This window comes from Panthera tigris, chromosome B2 (assembly GCF_018350195.1).
Source record: "Panthera tigris isolate Pti1 chromosome B2, P.tigris_Pti1_mat1.1, whole genome shotgun sequence".
Taxonomy (NCBI): domain Eukaryota; kingdom Metazoa; phylum Chordata; class Mammalia; order Carnivora; family Felidae; genus Panthera; species Panthera tigris.
Genome location: NC_056664.1, coordinates 35,676,064 through 35,702,659, shown reverse-complemented (window position 1 = coordinate 35,702,659; position 26,596 = coordinate 35,676,064). Strand labels below are relative to the sequence as shown.

Sequence of the window (26,596 nt, the reverse complement as noted above, 5' to 3'; positions counted from 1 at the left end):
ACCAGATGGGGCTCTACATGCTTTACGTGTACTCTGTATTAACTCATTTAATCTTCCCACCAACTCCATGAGATACATAATATTATCTCCACCTTACAGATGAGGAAATTGAGGCACAGAGATTAAGGAATTTGCCCAGGGGCACAGAGTGGTACTGGGCTGGAATTTGAACCCAGGCAATCTGGCTCTAGAGCCTGTGCTCATAACCACTATATATTTCAGCGCTTGCCCTGGAGTAAGAAGAGAAATGGGGCATAACGTAGAAGGAACCAAAAGAAAGGAAGTCATGGCAGACGCTGTTTGAAGGAAATGTGGAACAGTTGCTTGATTTTACTCAGTGGTAAGAGCCAAGCACAACCAAAGATAGGATGTGTAGTAATTAACAGCAAAAGAACTTAAAGACCCCATAAAACATACACTATTAAATAAGATACTGTGTGTAGAATCACTTAGCAATATTGGAACATCCTTTGCAAATGTAAAGTGTACTCAGGCATGTAAAAATATTTTCCTAGTCAAATAAGCAGTTCTTTAAAACAAACCCCCCATTCTGAGAATCAGTGAGTTAGCAAACCAATTCCCCTGGTTACAATAAAAATTTTCAAAACCATGTCCTTGTATGTAAACTTTCTGAGAGTCAAACTTATTCACTGGTTTTCTCCCAAAGTGTGTTTAGCAACTTTCCCATCAGAGAAGGCCGGGTTGAGTTCTTCAATGGCTTGTGTTATGTCTAGGGATCGTGCCCTTTCTCACGCCAGCTTGCTGTGGGTGAAAGATCTTCAGTTCCCAGGGCTCCCTCTGAACCCTTCTTCTGGGCAGGATTCACACCGACAACTCACTGGATGTCTGTAAAGATGAGGCCTGCACTGGCCAATGCTCCAAAATCCTACCCTTGAGTTCCTGCAGAAGTGGTGGGTGGATGCCATCTGATTCAAGGGATTTATTTGCATTTAGTTTCTATTTAGGCCGCGAGCTTCTTATATAGGCTTAGCACTACTGAACTGAACAACTCTGACCTACCTCCTACAAAAGACGCTTTCAGAATAGGAGTCTCTCCAAGGTGTTCTTCTGTAGGATGGAGGCACGGGATTCTGGGATCAGCTGGCCCCACTGACTCCCTTGCTGGTCCCCATTTTATGTAAAGGAATTTTGATTATTAGTCCTCAGAGTCCTCTGTGGGGTGCTTCTCAAAATCAGTTCTGAGACCTCTGAGGCCTTGTTGGCCCTCACATCTTGTGGGGTCCCATAACCTTCTGGGCTCTCACAGATGCTGCTTTTCCTGAGATGACTGTTTAGACTGTGGGACGAGGGAGCAGGCATTCACTCAGGTGCCTGTTCTCTCTGACTCAGGCACATACACTTTTCCCAGATATGTTATTCATAGTGGAACAGTTTTCAGGCTTCCTGTGGGTTACTTCATTCAGTACAAATTTTCTTTCTTTTTTTAATATAAATTACGAGTTTATTACAAAATACAACATGTTAGTTTCTCATCATCAGCGATTCAAGAAAACAAAGCCAGGAGCTCACCCTGGGTGGGGCTGGAGGCCAGACGCCGCCAGGCTCAGGAGCTGGCCACAAGTCACCGGTTTACAACCCCCCGGCAGATGGGTGTTCTCCGGGGTAGCCGCCACCCAGTTCTTGTCGCTTGCACACCGCGAGCTCCAAGGAACGAAACCCCGGTGCAAAGTGTACGTCCATCGTGAAAAGCTGGGGCAGGGATCACAAGAGCTTGACCGTGATGGACAGGCCAGTAAGGGTGGCCGTGCTGCAGTATGGAGGGTAGGTGCGAAGGCCACGGCCACCGTGTCCTCAGGGTCACTCCCCTGAACCTGGACTTGCTCTGCTACATTCACTTCTTCTTGTGTCGCTGGCTGCTCCAGGTCACTGACGCTGACGGAGCAAATCAGATCAAAGGTCCCGTGCACGCCACCGCTGCTGGGAACCTACTTGTCCTCTTTGTCCATAGTTACCAGGTGTCCCCAGAGTGCTCAGAGACGACGTTACTCACCTCCGGTTCTCCAGGGAGCTGCCCCCACCACTGGGAACCACCGCGGGCCTGTACAAGTGCTCTGCGCACGTTTTTTCCTGAATACCCACATTTCAGCATAGCTCATATCCTTCCAATGCACACTGAAGTTCTGATTTTTGAGGTGCTCCACTCCTTCGCCCCGGCAACTCCTTTGGTTTTGGTTGTGATTACGGGGTGGTGCACCGGCCCACGTTCCCTCACGCACAGAACTCACTCAACCATCTCCTGTCCTTCTGGGTTTGACACGCGCCTGCTCTGGGAAGTCTCCCCCAGAGTCTGACGCCCACAGCCTGCCCTGATGGTGTTTCTGCCACTGGGTGTCAGGAATAAAGATGTCTTCCGGCGACCAAATTCTGTGGCTCTCCAGGCTCACTTAACGTGCCAGGTTCAGCCTTGGCCAGAGGACGGGAGAGTCCACTGTCACTGCTATGATTCTGTCACTTCACAGTGGCGTGTACACCCCTGTGATTCCCTAGTTCACTCTGCCGGCCTTGTGGGGTGGGACCAAGGCACCCCTCTTCATTCCATCTCCAAAGAGCTAGCAGCACGGGTCAAGGCCCAGACATCCCTGGCCAGGCTTTAGGACGGAGGCTGTTGGTCCAACAAGGGATGGGGGTGAAAGTTCCTCCCCAATTGAGGGTCAAGCCCAATCTCTCCACAGGCTTCTCCACAATCAGGTCTTGCGGCACCACCCCTCACCCTGTGACACTCCGGCCACACTGCCTTCTCTCTGCCTCTTCCCTCCCCCCACCCCTCAACCTCTTACCCTGGCAGGGCTGCTCCTCACCGCCAGGGAGATGGCACCCAGCAAAGCACGGGCCAGGGGCAGGCGCTGGGAAGGGCTGAGTGGGACAGCAGGCCTCCCAGCTCTTACCTGCTCAGCCTAGGTCCCCAGACAGTCCCCTGTGCTCACCTTCTCCTTCAAGTGCCTATGGCAGCTATAAGAGATGCGGACAGGCAGACAGAACTCTTGGGCAGACAGAACTCTCTCTAGGCTCACGGCTGGGGAGAGAAGCCCCAATCCCTCCCTCGGCAGGTGCACAGCCACATAGGAGACCTGCCGGTTCTGATTAGGGCGCTCACATCCAAGGCAGATCTCGCTCTCCCTGACCACCACTGAAGCTTCCCCTTTGCCAGTTTCCCACCGTCACTGCTCCCATCCCCAACACCCTCGGTCGGCATCACACAGCCTCTAGCACGGCCGCTACCCCTACAGCCAGCAGCCCTGAATCCTAGGGTCACCCTTTGCCCTTCTAGCCCCCACGATGCAAATAACATCAAGATCCTCACTCAATACCAAGATTCCTATGTGAGAAAGGACTCATTTACCCATTTTGTTTTGGGTGATTTTTACACAGTCAACTGGCTACTTAGTATGGAGATTTTAGTGTATTGGTTGTGTTTAGTTGTATTTAGTGTCATTGCACTTTCACCTTTCACTGGTGACCTTGCAGCAAACTGAACCATGTGCTCTTGTCCTATCACGCACTCTGTTGTCAATCTTTTTTGTTTTTTTCAGTGAGGCATAACTTGTACACAGTAACTACGCAAATCTTAAGTGTACAGCTGGACAATTTTTACATATGTAACCACCACCCAGAAGATTCATGTTCCTTCTCAGTCAATACTCCGTCTACAACCAGTGACCTGACATCAGAAGTTCGAACTTCACATAAATGCTTTCCTACAATCTTATTTCCAAAGTTATCGTGATACTTCTGAATATTTTTTAGTGGCAAAAAACTGGCTTAACCAGGGCTCCTTGGAGAATGGTTGATTCCAAGGTAGGGCAAAGAAAATATAAGCTGGGAGCATCTCATGGCACCAGAAAGTAAGGAAGTGCTTTAAAAATGATGGGATCAGGGGTGCCTGGGTAGCTCTGTCAGTTAAGCCTCCAACTCTTAATTTCGGCTCAGGTCATGATCTCACGGTTCATGAGTTTCAGCCCTGTGTTGGGCTCTGTGCTGACAGCTCAGAGCCTGCTTGGGATTCTCTCTCTCTCCCTCTCTCTCTGTTCCTCCTCTGCTCAAATTTTCTCTCCCTCACTCCCTCTCTCTCTCCCTCTCTCCCTCTCTCTTTGTCCCCTGCCCCTCTCTGGCTCGTGCTCTCTCAAAACAAACAAACAAACAAACAAACAAACAAACAAACATTTTTTAAAAAGGTAAACATGATGGGATCAAAAAGACATAGGAGACAACTTGAAGGAGAACCCAAGGGCCAAAGCTGGGACAACCTGAACAGCAAAATAATGACAATGTCAGATAACCCATGAAATAAATACCTGTGAATCTATACTGATATAAATAGATACATGAATACATAAACGGGAGAGAAAGGACAGCTCTCCCTTAGGTTAGAATAGCAATTAATAAATATAGAAGCAGTGAAAATAGAAAATCACAATTAGGCAAACATCACAGTAATGACTGTTACAGGCAAGAGCCATTCATGAATGTTAAAAAGTGGGTGAACGGATGATGAGAAACATCAGAATTGCATAGTCTCAGACTGTCTCTACAAAAGATACTTACCAATTACCAAAGGGAAAATAGTAACTTCACAGGGGAGAGACTCAGGAGACCCCCCTGAGTCAAGCGATCGAAGGCGGCAGGAATGAGACCTGCCCACACCAGCTACCTCCTCATACAGACATCACCTCTGTGGTTTCTTCCCCAAAAGGCATGACCCTCAGTTTCGTCATAAGAAAACATTAGACAACCCCAAGTTAAAGGACGGTCTACAAAATAACGAGTTTTGAAAATTTTGTCCTGGAAGACAAAGACGGAGGAATTGTCCCAGGTTAGGATCCTGAATTGGATCCTCATCCAGAAAAGGACATTAATGGGAAGACTGGTCAAATTCAAATAAAGTCTGTAGATTGCTAATATTTTATCGACCTGAACGTCCTGGTTGGTTAATCACAGTACGGAATATAAGATGTAAACATTAAGTGGATATGGGTAGGCTATTTGGGAACTCTACTATTTCTGCAACATTTTGTAAGTATAAAAACTATTGCAAAGTAAAAGAGAGAGGATACTTTTTTAAAAACCTGGTTTGCGTGGAGTCCCTCCTCCCCAGCCCCTCCAGAGTCTGGCATTCAGCCCCTAGAGCGCCAGTGGCTCCTAAGCCTGGGGGCTCTCTCAGGGCCTGGGCGGAGCTCCAGGACTTCCCAGACAGAGGCCCAGACCCCCCCCCCGACCCCCCAACCGGGCTCCAGCAACGTGTACAAGTGCCCAGAACTCCCTGTTGCCTCCAGGTGTGGTGGTCTTTCGGACTCCACCTTCCCACAGAGGCAAGTGCCTTAGTTTCCTCCTGGGAAGGAGGGCATGGAAAGGAATGAGGAGGCCGAAGGCCCTTCTGGCAGTGGAAGGAGAAAAACCCAGGAGCCAGAATAGTAGACCAAAAGGAGGACCTTAGAGGACTTCTTTCTCAGTTTTAAAACAACCAATCTTTTGTTAAACATTTACTTCATGAGAAGAAAGCCTGTGAGCAATTATCAATGAAAGGTGAGGGGTGGTAGAGGGCAGAGGAAGCCCTGGAAGGAGGAGGGGAAAGGGGGAGGAGGGGGAGGACGAAGATCCTTGCCCGGGATCCTGGAGTACTGCTATGTGAATTCAGCTCAAATGCCCCAGGAGGTGTCTGGCCAGGCCCCAGGGTAGAGGCAACAGAGCACAATCCATGTGTGGGGCACGATGCTGGCTGTCTAACTCCCTGGGTGACCTTGAGCCAGTTACTTAATCTTGCTGTGACTCAGTTTGCTCATTTGTAAAATGGGGGTAGTTATTATGACCTATTCTGTGGGACTATTGCAAGGATTAAATGAATTAAACACAAATAAGCATTTATTTGTTTATTATTTATTTTAAGATTTTTTTTAATTTATTTTTGAAAGTTTATATATTTATTTTGAGAGAGAGAGAGAGACAGAGTGAGCATGCACAGGGAAGGGGCGGGGGGCGCGGAGAGGGGGGAAGAGAGAGAGAGAGAGAAAATGAATATCCCAAGCAGGCTCTGCACCATCGGCACTGAGCCTGATTCGGGGCTCAAACTCACAAACTGTGAGATCACGACTTGAGCTAAAGTCAGACATTTAACTGACTGAGCCACCCAGGCGCCCCAACACAAATAAGCGTTTAGATTAGTGCCTGCTACATTAAAAGTGCTAAGAATTAGTTATTATTAGGTCGAACCTTATGAAACTGCCAATATCTGACATTTGGACCTATGAAAACAATGTTGTAAACGTCACCCTAATATAATCATCATTATTCCACTACACCAGGCCAGGCTGAGGGCCAGAATTGCCGAGGGCCCCTCAGACCACGGCAGAGCCTTGGCCCAGCACTATTAGAAGCTCTCACTTCAAGTGGCCCATGGCTCACAGGACGGGCCACTCTGTCCCTGCAGCACCTGTGCACACATTGCCTCAGGTTCCCTTGCTCAGAGGCCTCAGGAAGGAAACATCTTCAAGTGATCCTCCTGTCGTCAGTTCTGGGGCCCCTCTCCCAGGCAGTATGAGCCCAGATATCTGCTCAGCCAAGGAGAAGCAGGCGCCCTTCCTTCTGGGGGCTTCTGCCACAGCTGGGACACTGCCTTTTACCTCCGCAAACTTTGACACCCCCTCTCTAGTCCTGTTTGTCCATCTAGCTCGGCAGCTTTGCCCACGATTAGCCTAGCATGGTTTACTCTGGTAAGTTACACACCACTTAGAGACTTGGGTTCCTAAAGCTTTGTCTTCACTGCTTCTCAGACTCGGGAGTACATTTCAGCAAACAATATTAATGATAATAAGCACCCTGTTCTGAGGCCGTAGGCCACGTATACCATTCTAACTGCTTCACACGTATTAACGATTTAATCCTCACGGTAGCCCTGGAGGTAGGTACTCACCCCCATTTTACAGGCAAGAAAACCGAGGCCTACAGAGCCAAGTTACTTGCTTCTGGCTGCACACCTAGAAAGGTAGCAGAGCTCAGATCTGACCCGGGCAGTCTGGCTCCACAGACCGTGGCTTTACCACTGCACTATTCTACATAGTCCCCAACTTTCGAAGGAGGGTCTCTGCTTCCCCCTGATGTCCCTCCACTGGCTCCCCTAACCGGGGGCTCTTCTTCCCTGTCACTAAGGGTGACCAATGGCCGGTCTGCTGAAACCACCACAACTCTCTTTTATTTCTGCAGTGGCTTCGCCTAGTTTTTCTTCGAGTCGCTGCAGCTGTTCAGCCCTCAAACTTCTCTCATCCAGGCTGGGCCAGTGTGGCTTTCTGGGGTACCTGTGTTCATTTACAGAGCTTCCTTTGCAGCGACTTAACCACAGGTGGCCCTTCAGCAGTCAGGCTGCACATGCCTTCTTTCTCTGCACAGGTCACGGGCCGGTAGCTCACAATCTCGCACAACGCTCTCGCACCTGCACCACGCTTCTGTCTCCTAAGGGACCCTGCCCATCGATCTTAACACAGCTGGGCACAGGTTTTCTCTTCTTGGCCATAAAATTATGGAACAGTGGGGCTGGGAGGAACTTTGAGGACTGTCCACCTTACTTGCCCATTCCACTTCGTCTATAAGAGAGAGGTGACAGTCCTCGAGTAGTCTCACCGAAGTGTTAATACAGCAGCAGGCACAAATCCTCATTGTCATTCTGTGGGTTACTGAAGAAAGACCTCAAATCCACCAGATAATCGAATATGCAACCCGGTAAAGAAGAACATCTCTAGTTTTAAAGTCACAGACTAGTATGGCCCTATGTTCTGCCGGGATTGTGAATTGCTGAAAGCCATTCCAGGAATCACCTCCACCTCTCAGAGCTAATCTGGGAAGCACTTTCATCACATATGACAAGGCCCACTGAGCCTGGCTCATGATAACTAAATTAGACCTCGTGCTCTTGATGTCCTGCTCCACCTCAACCACATTATCAGAATTGATAGCTCACCCCAGCACGCGGCCAATCCGGCCCCCTTGTGCTCATTCATCCTAGGACGTCGCATATGCCGCTCGTTGGCAGAAGCCGTGGCTCGTGGTCAGCTGCCGCGGCCTCTCGGCACCACAGCCGGCATCTGCTCACAGAAGCCCACTCTCTCCTTTTCCTTCCAAAGCCCTTACTTGGGCAGGCTGGGTCCCGTCTTTCCGTCTATCTGCTAAAGAGACTTCTGTTCTTTAACCACCTAACACCAATTACGGAGAGGTCCAGCCCAGGGGTCACAGAGAGACGTTGCTGCTCTTGAGAACACCTACGTTATTAGTTAGAACTCAGAAGAACATTCAACCTTCTTTGGCTTTCCCCCCCCCAACCCCACCCCTGCTCTTAAAAGAGCTTTATGCCCATTAAAAAAGAAAGGGAGAAAGAAAGAGAAAGGAAACTACTTAGTCCAGAAATGTGCAAAGCAGAAAAAGAAAAGCCCATCGCTGCCCCCCAGAGATAACGACCATCGAACAACCTCCAGGCCTCTGTGTCTGCGGACTGCAGAGCCTCGCAATCTGTCCCCTCGACCCCTAATTCCCCATTCCCCCTTTCCTGGGCCTCCTGGAGCAGCTGCCTGGCTTTCCACCACCCAACGTGTGCCCTCCAGTCTTCTTCACGTTCCCCAGCCAAGGCTTCCCGGCCGCCTCACTCTCCCCGGCCGTCCCCTCTGCCTCCTTTGCTCTGTCCACCTCTCCCCACCAGCCTCCTCGGGAAGGTGTGCCAGGGCTCAGGCCCGGGGCTCTTCCCTCCTCCGTCCACACTCACTCCTCATCTACTGTCCTGGTTTCAAGGACCATCTAGCCAAAGGCTCCTAAACGTGTGTCCAAGCTCTCTCCTTCTCCAGCTCCAGACTCCTAAGATTTGTTTGCCTACTCTAGATCTCCATTTGGGTGTCTAAAAGCACTTCCGATTTGGCATGCCCAAAACTGAACTCCTGAAATTCCTCCCTAAGCCTGTTCCTCCTAGACCCTTCTCATAAACTGAGTCATCCTGACTCATCCCTCTCTGTCCTACTCTGCACTCGACACGTCAGGAGATCCTGTTGGCTCTATTTACAAAATATAAGCAAGATCTGCCCACTTGTCACACCTCCACTGCCACCATCCAGGTCCAAGCCATCCTCGTGTCTCACCTGGAGGACTCTAACAGCCTGCTGGGCAGTCTCCCTGCCTCCACCTTCGTCCACACCTACAGTCTACATAGAAGCCAGAGTGACCCTTTGAAAATGTAAGTCAGATCACGGCCCTCCTCTGCTTAAGACCCTCTTGTGGCTCCCCTTCCACTCAGAGTAAAAGCCAAAGCTTACAGTGGCTCCAAAGTCCTCTGTGATCTAGGTCCCTTGTGACTTCTCTGGCCTCACCTCTTCCCACTCTTCCCCTGGACCACTCTGTTCCAGGCCACCACCATGATTCCTTAAGTAGCCCAGGGAACCCCACTGTTCCCTCTGCTTGGACACTCGTCCCCCAGATGTCCATGACTCACTCTCTCACCTTCCCTGAGCCTTTGCCCAAACATCTCCTTCTCAGTGAGCCTATTCTATTGTATTTGAAATTGTAAACTATCTCTTCCCTACCACCTAATAATCCCTTTATCCTGCTCTACTTAAAAAAAAAAAATTTCCTACACTTTTGTTTATTGTTAAGTCTCTTCCCAACCAGCATGTAAGCTCTATGGGAACAGGGATCTGTCTATTTTGCTTTCCAGTATATCCTATGCCTTCACCAGTGCCTAGCACATGGCAGGCATTCAGCAAATGCTTGTCAATGAATGAATGAGACATCTCTTAGGCCTGCCTAGCTGCTCTGCAACCTTTCTAGCACTAATACCTATTAAAAAAAAAAAAAATATATATATATATACACACACACACACACACACACACATATGTATATACATACATGTATATGTATACATATATATTTTTTAAGCTTATTTATTTATTTATTTTGACAGAAAATCCCAAGCAGGCTTGGTGCCGCCAGTACAGAGCCCAACTCCAGGCTTGATCCCATGGACCGTGAGATCATGACCTGAGCTGAGATCAAGAGTCAGATGCTTAATTGACTGAGCCATCCAGGTGCCCTAAAACCCTTTTTGTACTGAAGAACTCTGGGGCTCACTGACTTGGCCCATTGGCCTTCTGAGCACCCTGTCTCCTTTCCTCCTCTCGGCCAGGTACCTGCCATTGCACCTTCTCCCTGTGCAGCCCCACTAACGGAATGGCTCCCGCTCTGATGCTCATCCCAGCCCAGGCTAAGCTCTTGGTCACTCACCTGAAAGTCCTCCTCATCCAAGATCTCTTTTCTCCACTTGATCAAGAAGGCTGCACACACGTAGAGATGAAAGTGGGAGAACCCTTCCGGTTCAGACTGGGAAGGGAAAGAACAGTTAGGTCTCCAGGCCCTGACAAGGAGCCGGCTCTAGTCCTCTCGGTCCCGGTCCTCCTGCAAGGTAGGAGCACAGCAAGGCACTCCTTTCACGGCTGGGCACACGGAGGCCTGAACAGACTCTGTAGAGGCCCTGCCCACGAGGCCAAGGCAGACACAGAAATAGAAAGGAGGTAGGGGATTCTGAGCAGCTACTCTCCACCAGGGCAGGGAGCTGGGGGCCTCAGGGACAGCCTGGCATGGAGAGGGCAGGGGTCCCCGCATACCTGGTATGTGTCCCATAGGCGGATGGTGCAGCGAAGGGGAAGCTCCCGCATGAGCAGGTTGTTCATCCAACGAAAGGCAAACTGGAGGTATTCGACCTCGTACCTCCTGAAGTGATTATGTACCTGCTCTGAAACAGAAAGTGTCATTGGCCCCAAGACCACAACCTAGGGGACTGACTGGACCCTGAAAGGGTCACATGAGCCAAAAAAGCAGTTTCCATCTCCTTCTCCCCCCTTCTCCTGGGGAATACAGGCACAGAAGGGCCGAACTGGCATCCGACTGTCCTTTAGGTTGGATTCTGCCATCTCACAGCCACACCACATGGGTAACCCAGTCCCACACTCGGCAAAACTATTTTAACACCCATGGTGACGCTCTGGGTACCTTTCCTCCTTCACAGGGCTCCTGTGGCCATAAAGCGGCAGACGTGAGGTTCACTTGGCTGCTTGACCCCATTACTCTTCAGAGGAGGAGGCAGAATGGAACAGAACCATGGGGGTCACCTTGGCCATCCTCCTGCCAGTGAGGACTTCCTCCTCAGCATCCCTGACAGATGGCAGCCAGCAGGGACTTAAACACTGCCAGAGAAAGAGGTTCACTGACTCCATCAAGGGCAGCCTCTCCCACTGATGTATTAAGTGATTCGCCAGAAAGTGCTTCGCTGTATTCAACAGAAACTAGCTCCTTCCTGACTCCCACCCTTGGTGTTTGTGTGGTGTTCTGGAACAACCCCAAACAAACCTGATCCCTGTTCTACATGACAGCCCTTTAAATAGTGCTTAACAGCATTAAAAAAAAAAAAAAAAAAAAAAAAAATTATTATCCTCCTCAGTTTCCTAATCTAGAAAATGCAAATAATTATTCGTACCTCAGAAGATTCGGGGGAGGAGAAAATGAGAAAACAAAAGTGCTCACAGCAGCACCTGGCATGTGGTAAATGCGTAAGACACATACTTTTTGAAAGAATAATAACAATAGTTATTTCTGGGGAACAGGATTTAAGGAGGAGGGAGGATGTTTACTTTTCATTTTGTGCTTCTCCGAATTGTCTTAATTTTTACAATGTCTATTGCTTCTATGATTCAATGAAACAATAAAGATATATACATTTACCAATCCAATATCCTAAAGTACTATGTCTTATCAGGTAATTCGCGAGGGCAGAAAAAACAAGGAGAGGGCAGACGGTGGCAGAAACCACAGCCTTCTGCCCTCCGGGCCCACGCTGAAGCTCACGGCTAGGTCAGGGCGGCTAGGTCAGGGCGAGAAGGGGGAAAAACCGCCTCCGGACGATGTGTCGGAAACAACCGTAAATCAGCAAACAAGACAGGAAGACGGAAATCTTGTCATGAAAGGAATCTGGAGTGAGTGGCACAAACCAGGGAAGGTTTTCAAGAAGAGAGAAGCTGGGGAAGGAGAGAGAAAGATACGCGGTTTTTGTATGGGGGCGGGGTGAAAGGCGATGCCTTGATGAGGCACAAAATCCACACAGAAAGCCAGGAAATGAGGTTTATTAGTTGTGTCGTGTCTGGTAGAGTCCTAAAAAAGCTCTACAGTGTAAATGGTGCTACGGAGCCCACTTAACAGAAGACCTTGCTGTGAGGTTCTAGGCTATCTTTATGAAACTTAATTCTGACTTTCTCTTTCTGGGCCTCGGTTTCCTCATCAGTCAAGAGCAGGGCTTCCCAGCTTGCCTTTTAGTTCTAACATTCCACGATTCCAAGCCAGAGCCAAGGAATTACTGGAGGGCTCTCGCCCCTCAGAGACCTTCTGTGCCAGGAAGAGTCATGTCTCACTTCTTGCCCCCGCCACCAGCCCAAACTAGTCGCAGAGAGCTGTGGAAAGGCCTGCCGGATATCAGCCAGACTAGAGGACTCTGCGTCAAGTCCAGGAGTTCTGAATGACATCACCACCTGAAGGACAAGGTCAGAGTACAGCTTGATGCTAGAAGCAACGGAGAGCCACAGGAGGCTTCAGAGCAGGAGAGGGACGGAACCAGGATGGTGCTCTGGAAAGATGCAGTCGTATCACAGAAGGTTTAGAAGAGGAAAGAGTACAGAGGAGGCAAGTCCTTATAGGAGGAAGCTGCAGAAATCCAGGCATGGCTGGATCAGAGCTGTGGCCAGGGAAATGGAGAAGAAAGGGCAAATTTGAAAAGAAGAAAAAGGGAGGAAGGGTTGGAAAAAAGAAAAAAAAAGGGTGAATGTGATGAGAGATGCTAAAAAGAATGGACGGAACTTGGTGACAAAAAACAAAGGGGGAAAAAGAACTCGAGGGGCCCGCAGACCTCTCACCTCCCCTTCCTGCCGACGTGTGGAAGGATGCACACGCGCCAACAGCCCGGACGGAACTGGAGAGGGTGGTGGCAAAGAAGCGGGCAGAGGAGAGGCCCCCACCAGCACAACTGGCTGTGTCGGAACCATACCGTGCTGCTACCAGAGAATCCCTCTTCTTCCAACCTACCATCAATCCGGCTGACGAGCTCTTCCAGCGCCTTGACCTTCTTCTGGATCCCTGGTTGTGCAAAGGTGTAGTTATCCTGCAAATGACACAGAGCCCGGGATGAACAGGGACTCCAAAGGCGTGCTACCGCTCTCGACTTCACTGAAACACGTTTAAAAGCACAAGCTGTTTTCCACAGCTGGTGCCGGCGTTCTGGAGAACAAAGGAATCTACAGAACAGCAGAGGGTGGGCAAATCCTGATGGAGCCCTGTGCTGTGGAGGAACGAGGAAGAGCCGTGCTGGGCATTGGGGGGGCGGGGGGGGGGGGGGTGCTTCTGGCTGACACCGAGGAGCAGTAAGGAGCTCAAAGGCCTGCAGGGAGCCCCTGGACCCGGGCAGCCCGCATGGGCAGAGCCGGCTCACCTGGATCCCATCTAACAGCTTGCTCATGCACCAAAAGCTGTCGGCTTCAATGCTTCGAAGCACGTCCTGAGACAAATTGGTCACGTCAAAGTTCTCCACGTCCTCTTCTGTAAAACAAAAGGTGAAGAAAGTCCAGAGGTCTTCTCTAAAACATGGAGAAAGCTAGAGACTGGGATCTTCTACGGGGTCCTTCAGGCCAGGGGACAGCCAGGCTAAAGTGATGCGAGGAGTAAGGGCCTGTCCTCCTCCCCTGGTCAGGTGGGCAAGCGGGTCCCAGGAGAGCTCTTGAGGATCCCGTTCCAACACAGAACAGGCCACTTCTCACACTGGTTCCACCGGGTCCAACATATCTTTCTCGGCTGTATTTGTTCATTCGGCTTTAGGAAAAGATATTTCAGTCCTCATGCTCAGTGAGCTACATACCCAGACCCTTGGAGATGGTCTGGAAAAATTCTTGATTTCAGAAATTCAGTGACCTGTCTAGCATACGCACACCTGCATGGACTGAGAAAGGTGGGATCAGATGGACCCTGTGGTTCACTTTTTTTTTCCTTTGGCCCCCCATAGTTCATTTTAAAGACAGAATCTCCATATTCTGACAGACCCACTGCTGAGACCACTCAGAAATGAAGATGAGGGTGTGAAGGCAGATGGCTCGAGCCTGACGGAGCTTCTGGGACTTAATTTCACCAGGCTGGTAGTACCTAAGCTGGGTTCCGTAAAACATCAAACCTATAGGGTACTCCAGAAGAAGGGCGTTCCGTAGACAAGTACGGTTGAGAAATGGCAGTCTTATCTTGGAGATTCACAAAGATCATAGCGAACAAATGGATTTGGGAAATTATAACAAATTTTGCATTAAGTAAATCTATTTAACCTTTTTTATCCAGGACTTCCCAGGCTTCTTTAGCCACAGGACCTCTTTTATTTATTCTATTTTTTTTAAAGTGTTTTTTTTTTTTTTTTCTTTTTGAGAGAGCGAGAGTGCATGTGTGCATGCAAGTCGGGGAGGGGCAGAAAGAGAAGGGGACAGAGAATCTGAAGCAGGCTCTGTGCTGACAGCACAGAGCCCGATGTGGGACTCTAACTCAGGAACCATGAGATCATGACCTGAGCTGAAGTTGAACACTTAACCGAATGAACCACCCAGGCACCCAGGGACCTCTTTTAGAGACCACTTTTAGCTTCTCGTGGAAACCCCACACTAAGTAATAGTAGTGGGAACTAGTCTGTCTCTGAGATCCAAGTGGGGAGAACATCAGAAGTGCTCTAGAAACCTGAAGAAGGAAAAGGCCATGGGATGTGTCCTTCCTGCCACAGAGGTGGGAGTACTAAGAAGGTTCTGCTTGCTAACATGACAGGCCACCTCAACCCACAGGCCCCGGCATGCCTGGCAGAGGCCACACATGCAAATGTTCAGGCTGGAATTCTGTGCCAAAGGCGGCTTTTCTCCTTAGACCCACAGCCTTATTTTGAAAACAGGATGTTCACTGCAGTCCCATGTGCTGCAAAGACACAGGCATCTGACAACATATATTCAGAATCCAGCCCTTTCATTTATGAGAATTATTACCACGACCTACAACTAACCCCCCTTGGGACAACATGTAACAATTTTCAGATTTTCATTCTGTATAAACAGCATTTTTTAATGGACATCAAAGACTGTAAAAACCCTTTTGAGGGGGTTAGGGTGCTTTGTTAGAAAAGCTATAATCCTGGGGCGCCTGGGTGGTTCAGTCAGTTGAGCATCCGACTTTGGCTCAGGTCACGATCTCACAGTTCGGGAGTTCGAGCCCTGAGTCGGGCTCTGTGCCGACAGTTCAGAGACTGGAGACCGCTTCGAATTCCGCGTCTCCCGCTCTTTCTGCCCCTCTCCCACTCGCGCTCTGTCTCTCTCCCTTTCAAAAATAAATAAACATTAAAAAAAATTTTTTTAAAGAAAAAAGGAAAAGCTATAACCCTGGAAACAACCTAAAAGCTCAACTCCAAGTACAGCTACAGTTAATACATGTAAAGTGCTAACTATCGGGCCTGGCACACAGTGGGTACAATATAGTCTATTTCAGATGAAGCTTATCAAGAATTTGTAACGACAAAGGAAAGTGTGTCACAGTGTTAAGGGAAAAGAGCAAGATACAAAATTATTTATGGTATACTCTCAACTACTCTACATACAATATTTATGTGTGCTTATATAAGCACAGAGGAAAGACAAAATATACCACAAGGTTTACAGTGTTTATTCCCTAGGCAGTAGAGATAAAAGATTTTTATTTTCTTTAAGCTTTACTCGACTTCTCAAAATTTCTACAATAAGCGTAATTTTTATAGTAGGGGGAAAAACGTACATTATTTTAGAAAAGAAAGGGCTACAATTGACTACACCTGTCTTTTATCACCAAAAAGGAATAAAGGCTTTGTAAACTAACACTAAGCTTGCAGAAACTAAGACTTCAGATAACATATAAGGGTCCATTTGAGAAATCACATGAAAAAAAAAAAACCACAACCTTCTAAAGAAATAGCATCCGCCCCCCCCACCAACTTAAACACCTACTATGTGCCATATACATACTATTAAAGAATACTGAGCTCTAAGACTCAGTTCAGAACCTTCCTCTTTCTTTTTGCTTCCTATTACATTTCTGAGACCATCCCGTACCTGCAGCTCGCTGCTCCACACGCATTCCACCACTTTACATGTCCACCCCCCTAGGGACAGATAGCAGGTGGCTCTGACTCCCGCTACCACAGACAAGGCCCTGAGAGACGACCCCCTCCGACCCTGTACAGGAAGTGCTCTGAGCCACAGGTACAGGCAGCGAGCGCGCTCCCCGGGGCCAGCCCAGCAGCGACGAGGAGAGTGCCGCCTCCTGGATCGAGCGCGGCTGCTCGGCAGGAGCCCCCCTTTCAGAACGGGGCTGGAAGAAAACCGTAAGACCCACAAGGAAGGCTCAAGACCAAAACCACTCCTGCCGCTCCCACGCATTTCCCAAATGAGGATCCAGAACTCCATGATCATTCGAGGAGTCCTCTCCACCCGGGGCACTCTGCAATTCCAGAACACCACAGTGGAAATGTAACTGGGAGTGGGAACTATCCACCGCAGAGTAGCAACGGGGGGAAAAGAGCCTGGGTCCCCGAGAACGGGGAGCACAGCTACCGTATCAGCCCTGGCAGCCTGTGGCGTTTTTGTCAGACTGAACGGCACGTGGCTAAGAGTACCGACTCTGGAGCCAGACTCAAGTCCTGGCTCCGTCACTCGCTAGGTGTGTGGCTTTGGGAAAGGACTTTACTTTGGTGCCTCAATTCCTTCTCTGTTAAGGTGGTAATATCCTACCAGTGTCACAGGATACTGCAAGGATTAATACATGAAATGTGCTAACAACAGTGCCTGGCACGAGAAGCGTGACGTAAATGTTAGCTGGTATTATCGTTATTAAATGAGGCCCAAGCAAACTTCCATCTCTTTGGAGCCTCTGTTAGTTTGGATCTCTGTTATTCGCAGCCACCCCTCACCTAACTCCAATATGTACCTTAAAGATTAGCTAATTTTCAAAGCCTTCCGTTTCCCCCATTTGGTCTAAAGGAGGAAAAATCTAACAACGTAAGGTCTTAAGTCGGTAAGATGCCACTCTCAGGAGCTGAACCGATTCCAAACCATTAGCTGTCCAGGAGCAGAGGGACCAACAGACAAGATGCTGAGCCCTCTTTGGGGGCCTCGAGTCAGGGGCTCTGTCTCCCCGTGTGCCTGGCCTGCGCATTAGACCTTTGTTTTCACAGACGGTGGGACAGTTCACCAGCCTTTCAGGGAGTGGGAGGAGAGTTTTATTCTAGTGTTCTGCCTGCTGGGAGGATAAAATTCACACATTCAGTCAAAAACTGTGAGCTGAGTGCACCAGCAAAAAAGCAGCAGAGAAAGGAAGGCCCAAATGCTCTCTGAAGAGCTTCATTCAGCATAAACAGTCTGTTCAGGAGGATCATTAAACATTCCACTTGAGAAAATTCAACATATAATTGAAGCTGGAACGGGAACCCATGCCAGCAATGTAGTCTCGAATGGGGGCAGCGTCTTTGGTTGTCATTACAGAGCGTACAACAGCCAGGACTCCGACTGGAGGCAATGAGATTTGAAGGATATTTTCTGGCTATTTTAAAAGGCAAAGCATCCAAAAAGAGGAAACCCAAAAGCTCTTGATAAGAATCAAATTGCCCACTCTGGGCTCGACGAGAACATGTCCATTTATTAGCTGATAAAACGTACTTGAGCGGTGACTCTAGTCGAGTGTTTATTTTTCTGAGAACCCCAAGTCCTGGGCCCGACATCAGGCTCGTGTATGCCTGAAATACTCAAAGACAGCTTTGGGAAGAACTAGTTCTGCTTAAACTGACAAGAGTAACTCGTCTCTTTGCCGCTCTAGGCAGTTCCCAGGAGCCATCTGTGATTGCAGGGCAATTTCTAGATTCTGTGATCTGTTGGGGCAGAACGATTCGGCCCGACTGGTGGGCAGGAGAAGATTCAAGGCATCAGACTGCAGATAGCCTTTCTACTTCCTAAAGCCTTTGGTTGCCTGATTCCTGTCTTTATAGTTTTAAAACTAGACACAATACCTTACATAATATTTTCTGAACACAAAAGTAAGGAAAGGGAAAAATAAAATTTTGGTCACCCATCTAAAGCAGCTCATAAAATCAGAACGTAAATACTACATCCAGAAAAACACCGCTTTAAGAAAAGTGTCAAGGGATTCAAGGTGTCACTTGCACGTAATTATTTTTAAGTGGTTCAAAATGCGACATAAACGTATTACGGGGCACTATTCACCTGGCATTTGCAGGCAGGTACACGATGGCAGCAGCCAAGGTGAGGATGTCACTGCAAACCCTAGTACGGGGAGGGTGGAGGGGCTCCCGGCTCATTCCTGGAGGGTCAGACGACCCGGCAGAGCAAGGAGGGTAAAGAGAATTGGTCTCCTGCAAGGAGGAGGTCAGACGGAAGACTTCTTCTGAGGCTCTGACAGAGCAGAGACCCGCAGGGAGTCGACTCTGGTTCGTGAGGACCACGCCGCAGACCGTGAGAGAGGCGGCGTGCTGTCTCAGAGATGCAGGGAAGCAGCTGACCAGCGAGCCCTTCCTGACACTGTGCCTGACGGTGCAGTGACTAAAAGGTAACTGTTAACTCGGAACGACACACGATCTCTGGCTGTTCACTTCTTAGCGTGGAGCAGCCTGAGCACACGTGCATCATGAGACCCTGGTTAAAATTAATTTTAAAAATCAACACACCACCCCATTTTTTCTACTTTCCTGTATTACTTTTACTGAGCAAACGTTACTGACTCGGGGTTACCCCAGCCTCTTGGCACTGGCTGTGGGAGCCCAGATTACATAAACCCAGACTATGTATTTGGGTTAATGGGCCAACGAAGGGCCAGGTCCAGCAAACACCTAGCCTTCTAGGACCTGTCCAAAGATCACCCACAGAGACAGGCAGCATGTCCCCAAGACACTGTGGATGCGAACAGGCTTGGGGAGTCCAGGGCCCCCCAACGTCAGCTGCTCTGAGGCTCTTCATCTGGGCTCAAACGCCTTAAGTATGTCAGCTGTCACCATCTCTCCTCTGTTACAATTTCTCGCAATAATTATTCCTGGGTCAGATGCCAGGCAGACAGAGCAAGCAAGCAAGCACGTGCCACTCAGCTCACTGCCCGCGAGAGAGCAGGCTAGGTCTCAAGGTTCCCGAGGTGATAGGCCACAACCTGCCCTTGGAGAACTTCCCTCTGACATGAGAGGAAATCCAGCACTGGACATCCCACTGGACATCCCACCAAATGCACACACTGCTCTCAAGTGCCAGCTGGAAGTGGCTCAGCTCAACACGCTGGCGGGGCTACACCCACATATATGTGTGTGGCCGGGAAGAGCCTCAAATATTCCTCAACCGCCTATCATGTACAAGGCTGCTTCATCTAGGAAGACCGGGCCAGGAGGCACCTTGAGGAAAGCATCCAAAAACGGGGGGCACTAAACAATTCAACATCAGGGCACCTAGGTGGCTCAGATGATCAAGCATAGGACTCTTTAAAAAAAAAAATTTTTTTTTAATGTTTTTTCATTTTTGAGAGAGAGAGAGAGAGAGAGAGAGAGAGACAGAGTGTGAGCAGGGGAGGGTCAGAGAGAGAGGGAGACACAGAACCTGAAGCAGGCTCCGGGCTCGGAGCTGCCAGCACAGAGCCCGACGCGGGGCTTGAACGCACAAACTGGGACATCATGACCTGAGCCGAAGTCAGACGCTTAACCGACTGAGCCACCCAGGCGCCCCTAAGCATATGACTCTTAATTTCCGCCCAGCTCATGATGTCAGTTTGTGAGATGGAGCCCTGAGTCAGGCTCTGCGCTGCTTGGAATTCTCTCTCTCTGCCCCTCCCCCACTCTTTCTCTTTCTCTCTCTCTAAGTACATAAATAAACTTAAAAAAAAGCTTTCTTAACAAAATGTATATTAGGCTTCACATTAAAAAGCAAACAAGTAATGTCCTCTTAAGACAATAATGAAAACCCACCATTACGAAATAAGTTTGTCCAGTTTCATCTTTGGCCTCCACTCCTCACCAGACAGGGGACAGGATGAGCAGGGTGGCTATTGCAGGCAAAGGCTCAGATATGAGATAGAGAATAAGGCCTCCCAGGAACTGAGAGCGTGGAGCTGGAGTATAATCCACAACAGCCCAGGACCAAGACAAGGAGGCAGTGTCCGTGGTACCTGGGGGAGTGCAGGGACTTACTAACAGCACCCCCTTTTCTCTGAAAGTGAGTGTTAACTATCAGAAACTAACTGCACGGCCAGCCCCTCACCTCCTTCAGGACCTGGCACAAACACCCTCTCCTCAGCGTGACCCTGGCTCACTACCCTGTTTAGGGCCTGCTCCCGTTTCCACGCTCGCCAACAGGGCATATATCTCTGCTTCACTTTTCTCCATAGCACTTATCACAATCCAGCAAATACTTTACCTGTTTTTCTATTCATTGTCTGTTTCTGCTCATCAGAAATCTATGAAGGGATTTCTCTTTATTTTTTTTTAATTGTTTTTTAAACATTTATTTATTTTTGAGAGACAGAGAGAGTCAGAGCACAAATGGGGGAGGGGCAGAGAGAGAGGGAGACACAGAATCTGAAGCAGGCTCCAGGCTCAGGGCTGTCAGCACAGAGCCTGATGCGGGGCTCGAACCCACAAACTGTGAGATCAATGACCTGAGCCAAAGTCGGACGCTTAATCGACTGAGCCACCCAGGCACCCCATCTTTATGTATGATTTACTTACAGTAGACGACACGTAAGTGCACAGTTCTGTCTCGACCCACGTATACATCTGTGTAAAAGATGCCTCAGTCCTTGGGCACCTGGATGGCTCAGTCAGTTAAGCATCCAACTTCAGCTCAGGTCATGATCTCACAGTTTGTGGGTTTGAGCCCTGCATTGGGCTCTGTGCTGACAGCTCGGAGACTGGAGCCTGCTTCAGATTCTGTGCCTCCCTCTCTCTCTGCCCCTCCCCCACTCACACTAAAATTTTTTTTTTTTTAATTTTTCAACGTTTTTTATTTATTTTTGGGACAGAGAGAGACAGAGCATGAACGGGGGAGGGGCAGAGAGAGAGGGAGACACAGAATCGGAAACAGGCTCCAGGCTCCGAGCCATCAGCCCAGAGCCTGACGCGGGGCTTGAACCCACGGACCGCGAGATCGTGACCTGGCTGAAGTCGGACGCTTAACCGACTGCGCCACCCAGGCGCCCCAAGATTTTTTTAAAAGATCTCGGTCCAAATAGAGAACATTTCCAGCACCCCAGAAATTTCCTTATGTCTCTTCCCAATCTCCCACCATAGTCAACCACTGCTTTGATTTCTACTGCCATGGATTATTTTTGAACTCCATTTACGTGGAATGATACAATGTGTCCTTTTTTGGTATCTGACTTGTTCAACACAGTGGTTTGGGGATGGTTTCTTCCATGTTGTTGTGTTTATTGACAGTTCATTCTTTTTATTGCTAAATACTAATCCACTGAATTTTCCTGTTAACAGATATTTGGGTTGTTTCCAATTTTTGTCTATATGAATATAGTTGCTATGAATATTCTTGTACAGTCTTTTGGATACTGTAAGCTTTCGTTTTCCTTGAATAAATACCTAGCAGTAAAAGACTGTGCTTTTTCTCTACTTTATTTATTTATGTTTGTATCCCTAGTGCCCAGAGCAGTGCCCAGCACAGTACAGATGCTCAATGAATACTCGCTGAGTGAGTAGTGCTACTCCTGTCTCCATCTCTTAGAAGAGATAAAACTTCCGGCTAATTCAGCATAGTATCAAAATATTGTAATTCACTGCCCCCTGGCGGCCAATCCTGGCAATGCCATACTAATTCCTAAATCTCTTACAAAGTTAATCGTGAACTCTTTATTCTCTCATTTACCTAGACATGTATGGAGTGCCTATTTTGGACATCAAAATGAAAGCACTAGGAATCTAAGATATTTAAAATAGCCTCTAGTCTTAAAGAATCATATAATCTGGTGGCAGAGGGCAGGAGGACAATACAAACAACAACCAGCATGATGAAGTGCTATAGAAGAAACGTACGGGGGTTAGGGACACAGCACTGTTGTGGGGGCGGGGGCAAGGCGAGGGTGAGGGCAGGCTTCCTTTATAAAGGAGGCACAAAGATTAGCCCAGGGGAGAAGAAGGGCATGGTGCAGGACAGGCTTTAGATTAAAAATGTCAATTTGGAGCGGCTGAGTTTAAGGGGTGTGGGAGGGAGCAGATCCCACAGGACCTTGCACAAGCTAGGCAACCTGGACACACTTGAACCTGTACGTGAGGGGATGTTACTGGAGAGCTTTAAGTAGAGGAGCCGCATGGGCAAGTCTGTATTTGAATGGTGTGTAAGATGGACTTGAAAGGGGATAAAAGCAGAGAAGGGGAAACACACGTGGCCATTTCAGCAACCCAGGTCTGACCCAGGGCAGTCACAGAAGAACAGAGAGCAAGGCACATGCAAGAAACGTTTAGGACATAAAATCATCAGAGGCTTGTAAATGATTAGATAGAGAAGGGTGAGACTCACGCACAATTCTTAGCATTTCTGACTGAAGAGTCAAAAAACTCTGCCAACTGTGAGAAAAGAGTGGCTGGGTCCGGGAGAGAAGGAGTCGGTAAAACACGGAGTGTGAGGAGCCTAGGGGTAGCAAAAATTGCAGGCTGTCCCCAAATAACTGTTCCCTTTTACGTCTTGGTGAAGGGACCCCTAAAGAGTACTGGCCACCTGGCATATAGACTGTTTTCTGGCCAGCTATGCTCACATGACCAAGTGTAGACAAAAGAGATTCAAACCTAAGCACCATATACAACTTTGGGAAGTGTCCTTAAATGGAAAGAGTATTCCTTTCTTCCCTTCCTTCTCCGTACTGGATGGAATACAGACGTGATGGCTGGAGCACAAGTAGCTATCTTGGATCACAAGAAGGAAACCACATGCTGAAAACGGAAGAACAAGAGTGAGAAGCCTGGGTCCCTGATATCTTAGGGCAGGCTAAGCCCTAAGATACAAGCCCTGGACTACTTACCTTTTTTTTTTTTTTTTTTTAATTTTTTAAAATGTTTTTATTTATTTTTGAAGGAGAGAGAGAGAGAGAGACAGAGGATGAGCAGGGGAGGAGCAGAGACAGAGGGAGACACAGAATTCAAAGCCAGTTCCAGGCTCTAAGCTGTCAGCATAGAGCCCAATGCGAGGCTCGAACCCACAAACTGTGAGATCACGACCTGAGCCGAAGCCGGACGCTCAACCGACTGAGCCACCCAGGCACCCGACCTCTCGTCTTTTTATATGAGAGAAATTAAATAAGCTTTTCTATCTTGCTTAAGATCCTATTATTTGGGGTTCCCAGTCACACGCAGCCAAGCTAGCCCTAACTGATCATCTACGACGCATCCAAGTGGAAATGTCACACAGGGGCCAGGACTCGTAAGTCAGAGGTCTGGGAAAGACTTCCCTTCTGGCAGTTCCATCGCCATGACGCTTCTGAAAACATCACGCTTCAAGTAGAACTTGAAATGAAAATCCTACTATGCTGCTTCATGCAGACGAGAAGAGGGAGAGCTATTCGATACCAAGGGTTTCATTTTGTACTGATGGAAACCACCAGACAGATACCACTCTGCCTTTGGAAACAAGACGGGTCATGAGCTCCGCTCTTCTACAGGATTTTTTCATATGCATCACTCAAAAGTTGCCAGTAAGCAGTTTGTTTTGATGAGGACCACACTATCAGGTATGGTGGACCTTAATATGTTTGGGGCTAGATCAATAATATTGTGTAAGCACAAACGTTCTGGTGGATGAGAGTTTACAGGTATTCTGCAGTCTCAGGGATCACAGGCCAGAGACTAGATCTCCTTTAGCACTGTCACCCTGGGCCCAGACACAGCTGGCTTATCCAGAGATAAGCTTCTATGTGAGCAGCTGTCTTCAGCAGATAAAGAAGCTGTGTGGGGGCCAGGCTAGCTATAGACAGCTTCTCTATCAACTCAGAGGGAGTCACTGGATCTCCGTTTTTAACTCTTTTTACAACAAACATGACATACCACGAAGCAAGCTCAGGTGCTACTTTATAGACATGACGGAGTGCAAATAGGGGACGAGAAAGGAGAGAGACTCTGATAGAGCAGACCCTTCAAGCTATGGTTCAGGGAGATGGGGCAGTGGGCCAAGGCTGCCTGGTGGCACCTGCCCAGGATGACAAAGGCAAGAGCCTGGCTTATCCCACAGGTGAAAGATACCTGAGGCCTCCTGAAGCAGGGGTGTCATAGCAAAAGACTTTTTACAGTAGCTGCCTTATTAGGACACAACACCATTAGAGAAGGGGAGGAAAGAAGCATTATTACCTAAACAAGAGAATTATTATTTTTTTTTAATGTTTATTTATTTTTGAGACAGAGAGAGACAGAACATGAACAGGGGAGGGGCAGAGAGAGAGGGAGACACAGAATCTGAAACAGGCTCCAGGCTCTGAGCGGTCAGCACAGAGCCCGACGTGGGGATCGAACTCACGGACCGTGAGATCATGACCTGAGCCGAAGTCGGACGCTTAACCTACCGAGCCACCCAGGCGCCCCCCTTTTTTTTTTTTTTTAATATAAGCTCTATGCCCAACGTGGGGCTTGAACTCACCACCCCAAAGAGTCACTTGCTCTACTGACTGAGCCAGCCAGGCACCCCAAGAATTATTCTTAAAGGTCATAAACAATATTGTATCTCTGTTCAAGACGACCTTGAGGCTGGGGAGAAGACTGAATGCCTTATTTCTTTAAAACGTAACTTATATCCATCAACTGGTGAATACATAAATAAAACGTGGTATATCCACACAATGGATATTTGTATTTGACCAAAAAAAAGAATGAGGTACAGACAGATGCTACAACATGGATGAATCTCGAAAACATGCTAAGTGAAAGAAACTAGGCACAAAAGACCACACACTGTAAGATTCCATTTACATGAAATGTCCAGGAAAGGCAAACCCATAAAGACAGAAAGTCGATTAGTAACTAATTAGGGGTAGAGGGGATGGGAAGCTTAAGGGTGATGGCTAAGGGATACAGGCTCTCTTTTGGGGGGTTATGAAAATGTTCTCAATTGATTGTAGTGATGGTTACACAACTCCGTAAGCTAAAAACTACTGAACTGTACATTTTAGTGGGTGAATTGTATGGTATATGAATTACATCTCAATAAAGCCACTACAATGAAAAAGCCCACAAAACTTAATTTATAAACTCACTGTAACTCCAGTAAAAATTCTAAAAGGTTCCCACTGCCTGAATTTGGCAGGTTGATTCTAAAGTTCATGTAGCGGACAGAAGAAATGAGTGGACATTTCACTAAAGAAGACATCCAAATGGCCAATAAACACATGAAAAATGCTCTACATCATTCACCACCAGGAAAATGCAAATCAAAACTGCAATGAGATACCACCTCACACCTGTCAGAATGGCTAAAACCGAAAACACAAGAGACAGCAAGTGTTGGCGAGGATGTGGAGAAAAAGGAACCCTCACGCTCTGTTGGTGGGAACGCAAACCGGTGCAGCCACCGTGGAAGACGGTATGAAGGTTCCTCAGAAGGTTAAAAATAGAACTACCCTATGATCCAGCAATTGGACTACTCGGTATTCACCAAAAAAATACAAAAACACTAATTCAAAGGGATACGTGCATCATCATGTTTATAGCAGCATTATTTACAATAGCCAAGATATGGAAGCCCAAGTGTCCATCAACTGATGAATGAATAAGGAAGTGGTGTATACACACAATGGAATATTATTCGGCCATGAAAAAAAAAAGAATGAAATCTTGCCATTTGCAATGACACGGATGGAGCTAGAGTGTGATCATGCTAAGTGAAATAAGTCAGTCAGGAAAAAACAAACACTGTATGATTTCACTCGTACGTGGAATTTAAGAAACAAAACAAATGAGCAAAGGGAAAAAAAGAGAGAAAGGCAAACCAAGAAACAGACTCTTGACTGTAGGGAACAAACTGATGGTTACCAGAGGAGACATGGTGGGGAGGATGGGTGAGACAGGTGACGGGGATTAAGGGAGCACTTGTCATGATGAGTACCAGGTATTGTATGGAAGTGTTGAATCGCTATATCGTACACCTGAAACTAATGTAACTGTTAACTATACTGGAATTTTTTAATGTATTTTTTAACACTTATTTATGATTGAGAGACAGAGACAGGCAGAGCATGAGCATGGGAGGGGCAGAGAGAGGGGGAGACACAGAATCCGAAGGAGGCTCCAGGCTCTGAGCGGTCAGCTCAGAGCCCGCCATGGGCCTCAAACTCACAAATCGTGAGATCATGACCTGAGCCGAAGTCAGATGCTTAACCGACTGAGCCACCCAGGCGACCTTATACTGGAATTTAAAATAAAATTTAGAGGGGCACCTGGGTGGCTCAGTTGATGGAATGTTCCGTTCTTGGTTTCGGCTCAGGTCATGATCTCATGGTT

General features: G+C 48.0%; 1 protein-coding gene across 1 annotated transcript in view; it reads right to left on the bottom strand.

Moving 5' to 3' along the window:
* TBC1D22B (TBC1 domain family member 22B) overlaps window positions 1-26,596 on the bottom strand; it is an 81,113-nt gene that overhangs the window by 9,329 nt on the left and 45,188 nt on the right. The window contains exons 9-12 of the mRNA XM_007085240.3: window positions 13,517-13,623; window positions 13,114-13,189; window positions 10,650-10,777; window positions 10,270-10,365 (exon numbers count right to left, since the gene is read on the bottom strand). Of these exons, the coding sequence (XP_007085302.1) occupies window positions 10,270-10,365; window positions 10,650-10,777; window positions 13,114-13,189; window positions 13,517-13,623 (407 nt within the window). The remainder of the gene's footprint in view (window positions 1-10,269; window positions 10,366-10,649; window positions 10,778-13,113; window positions 13,190-13,516; window positions 13,624-26,596) is intronic.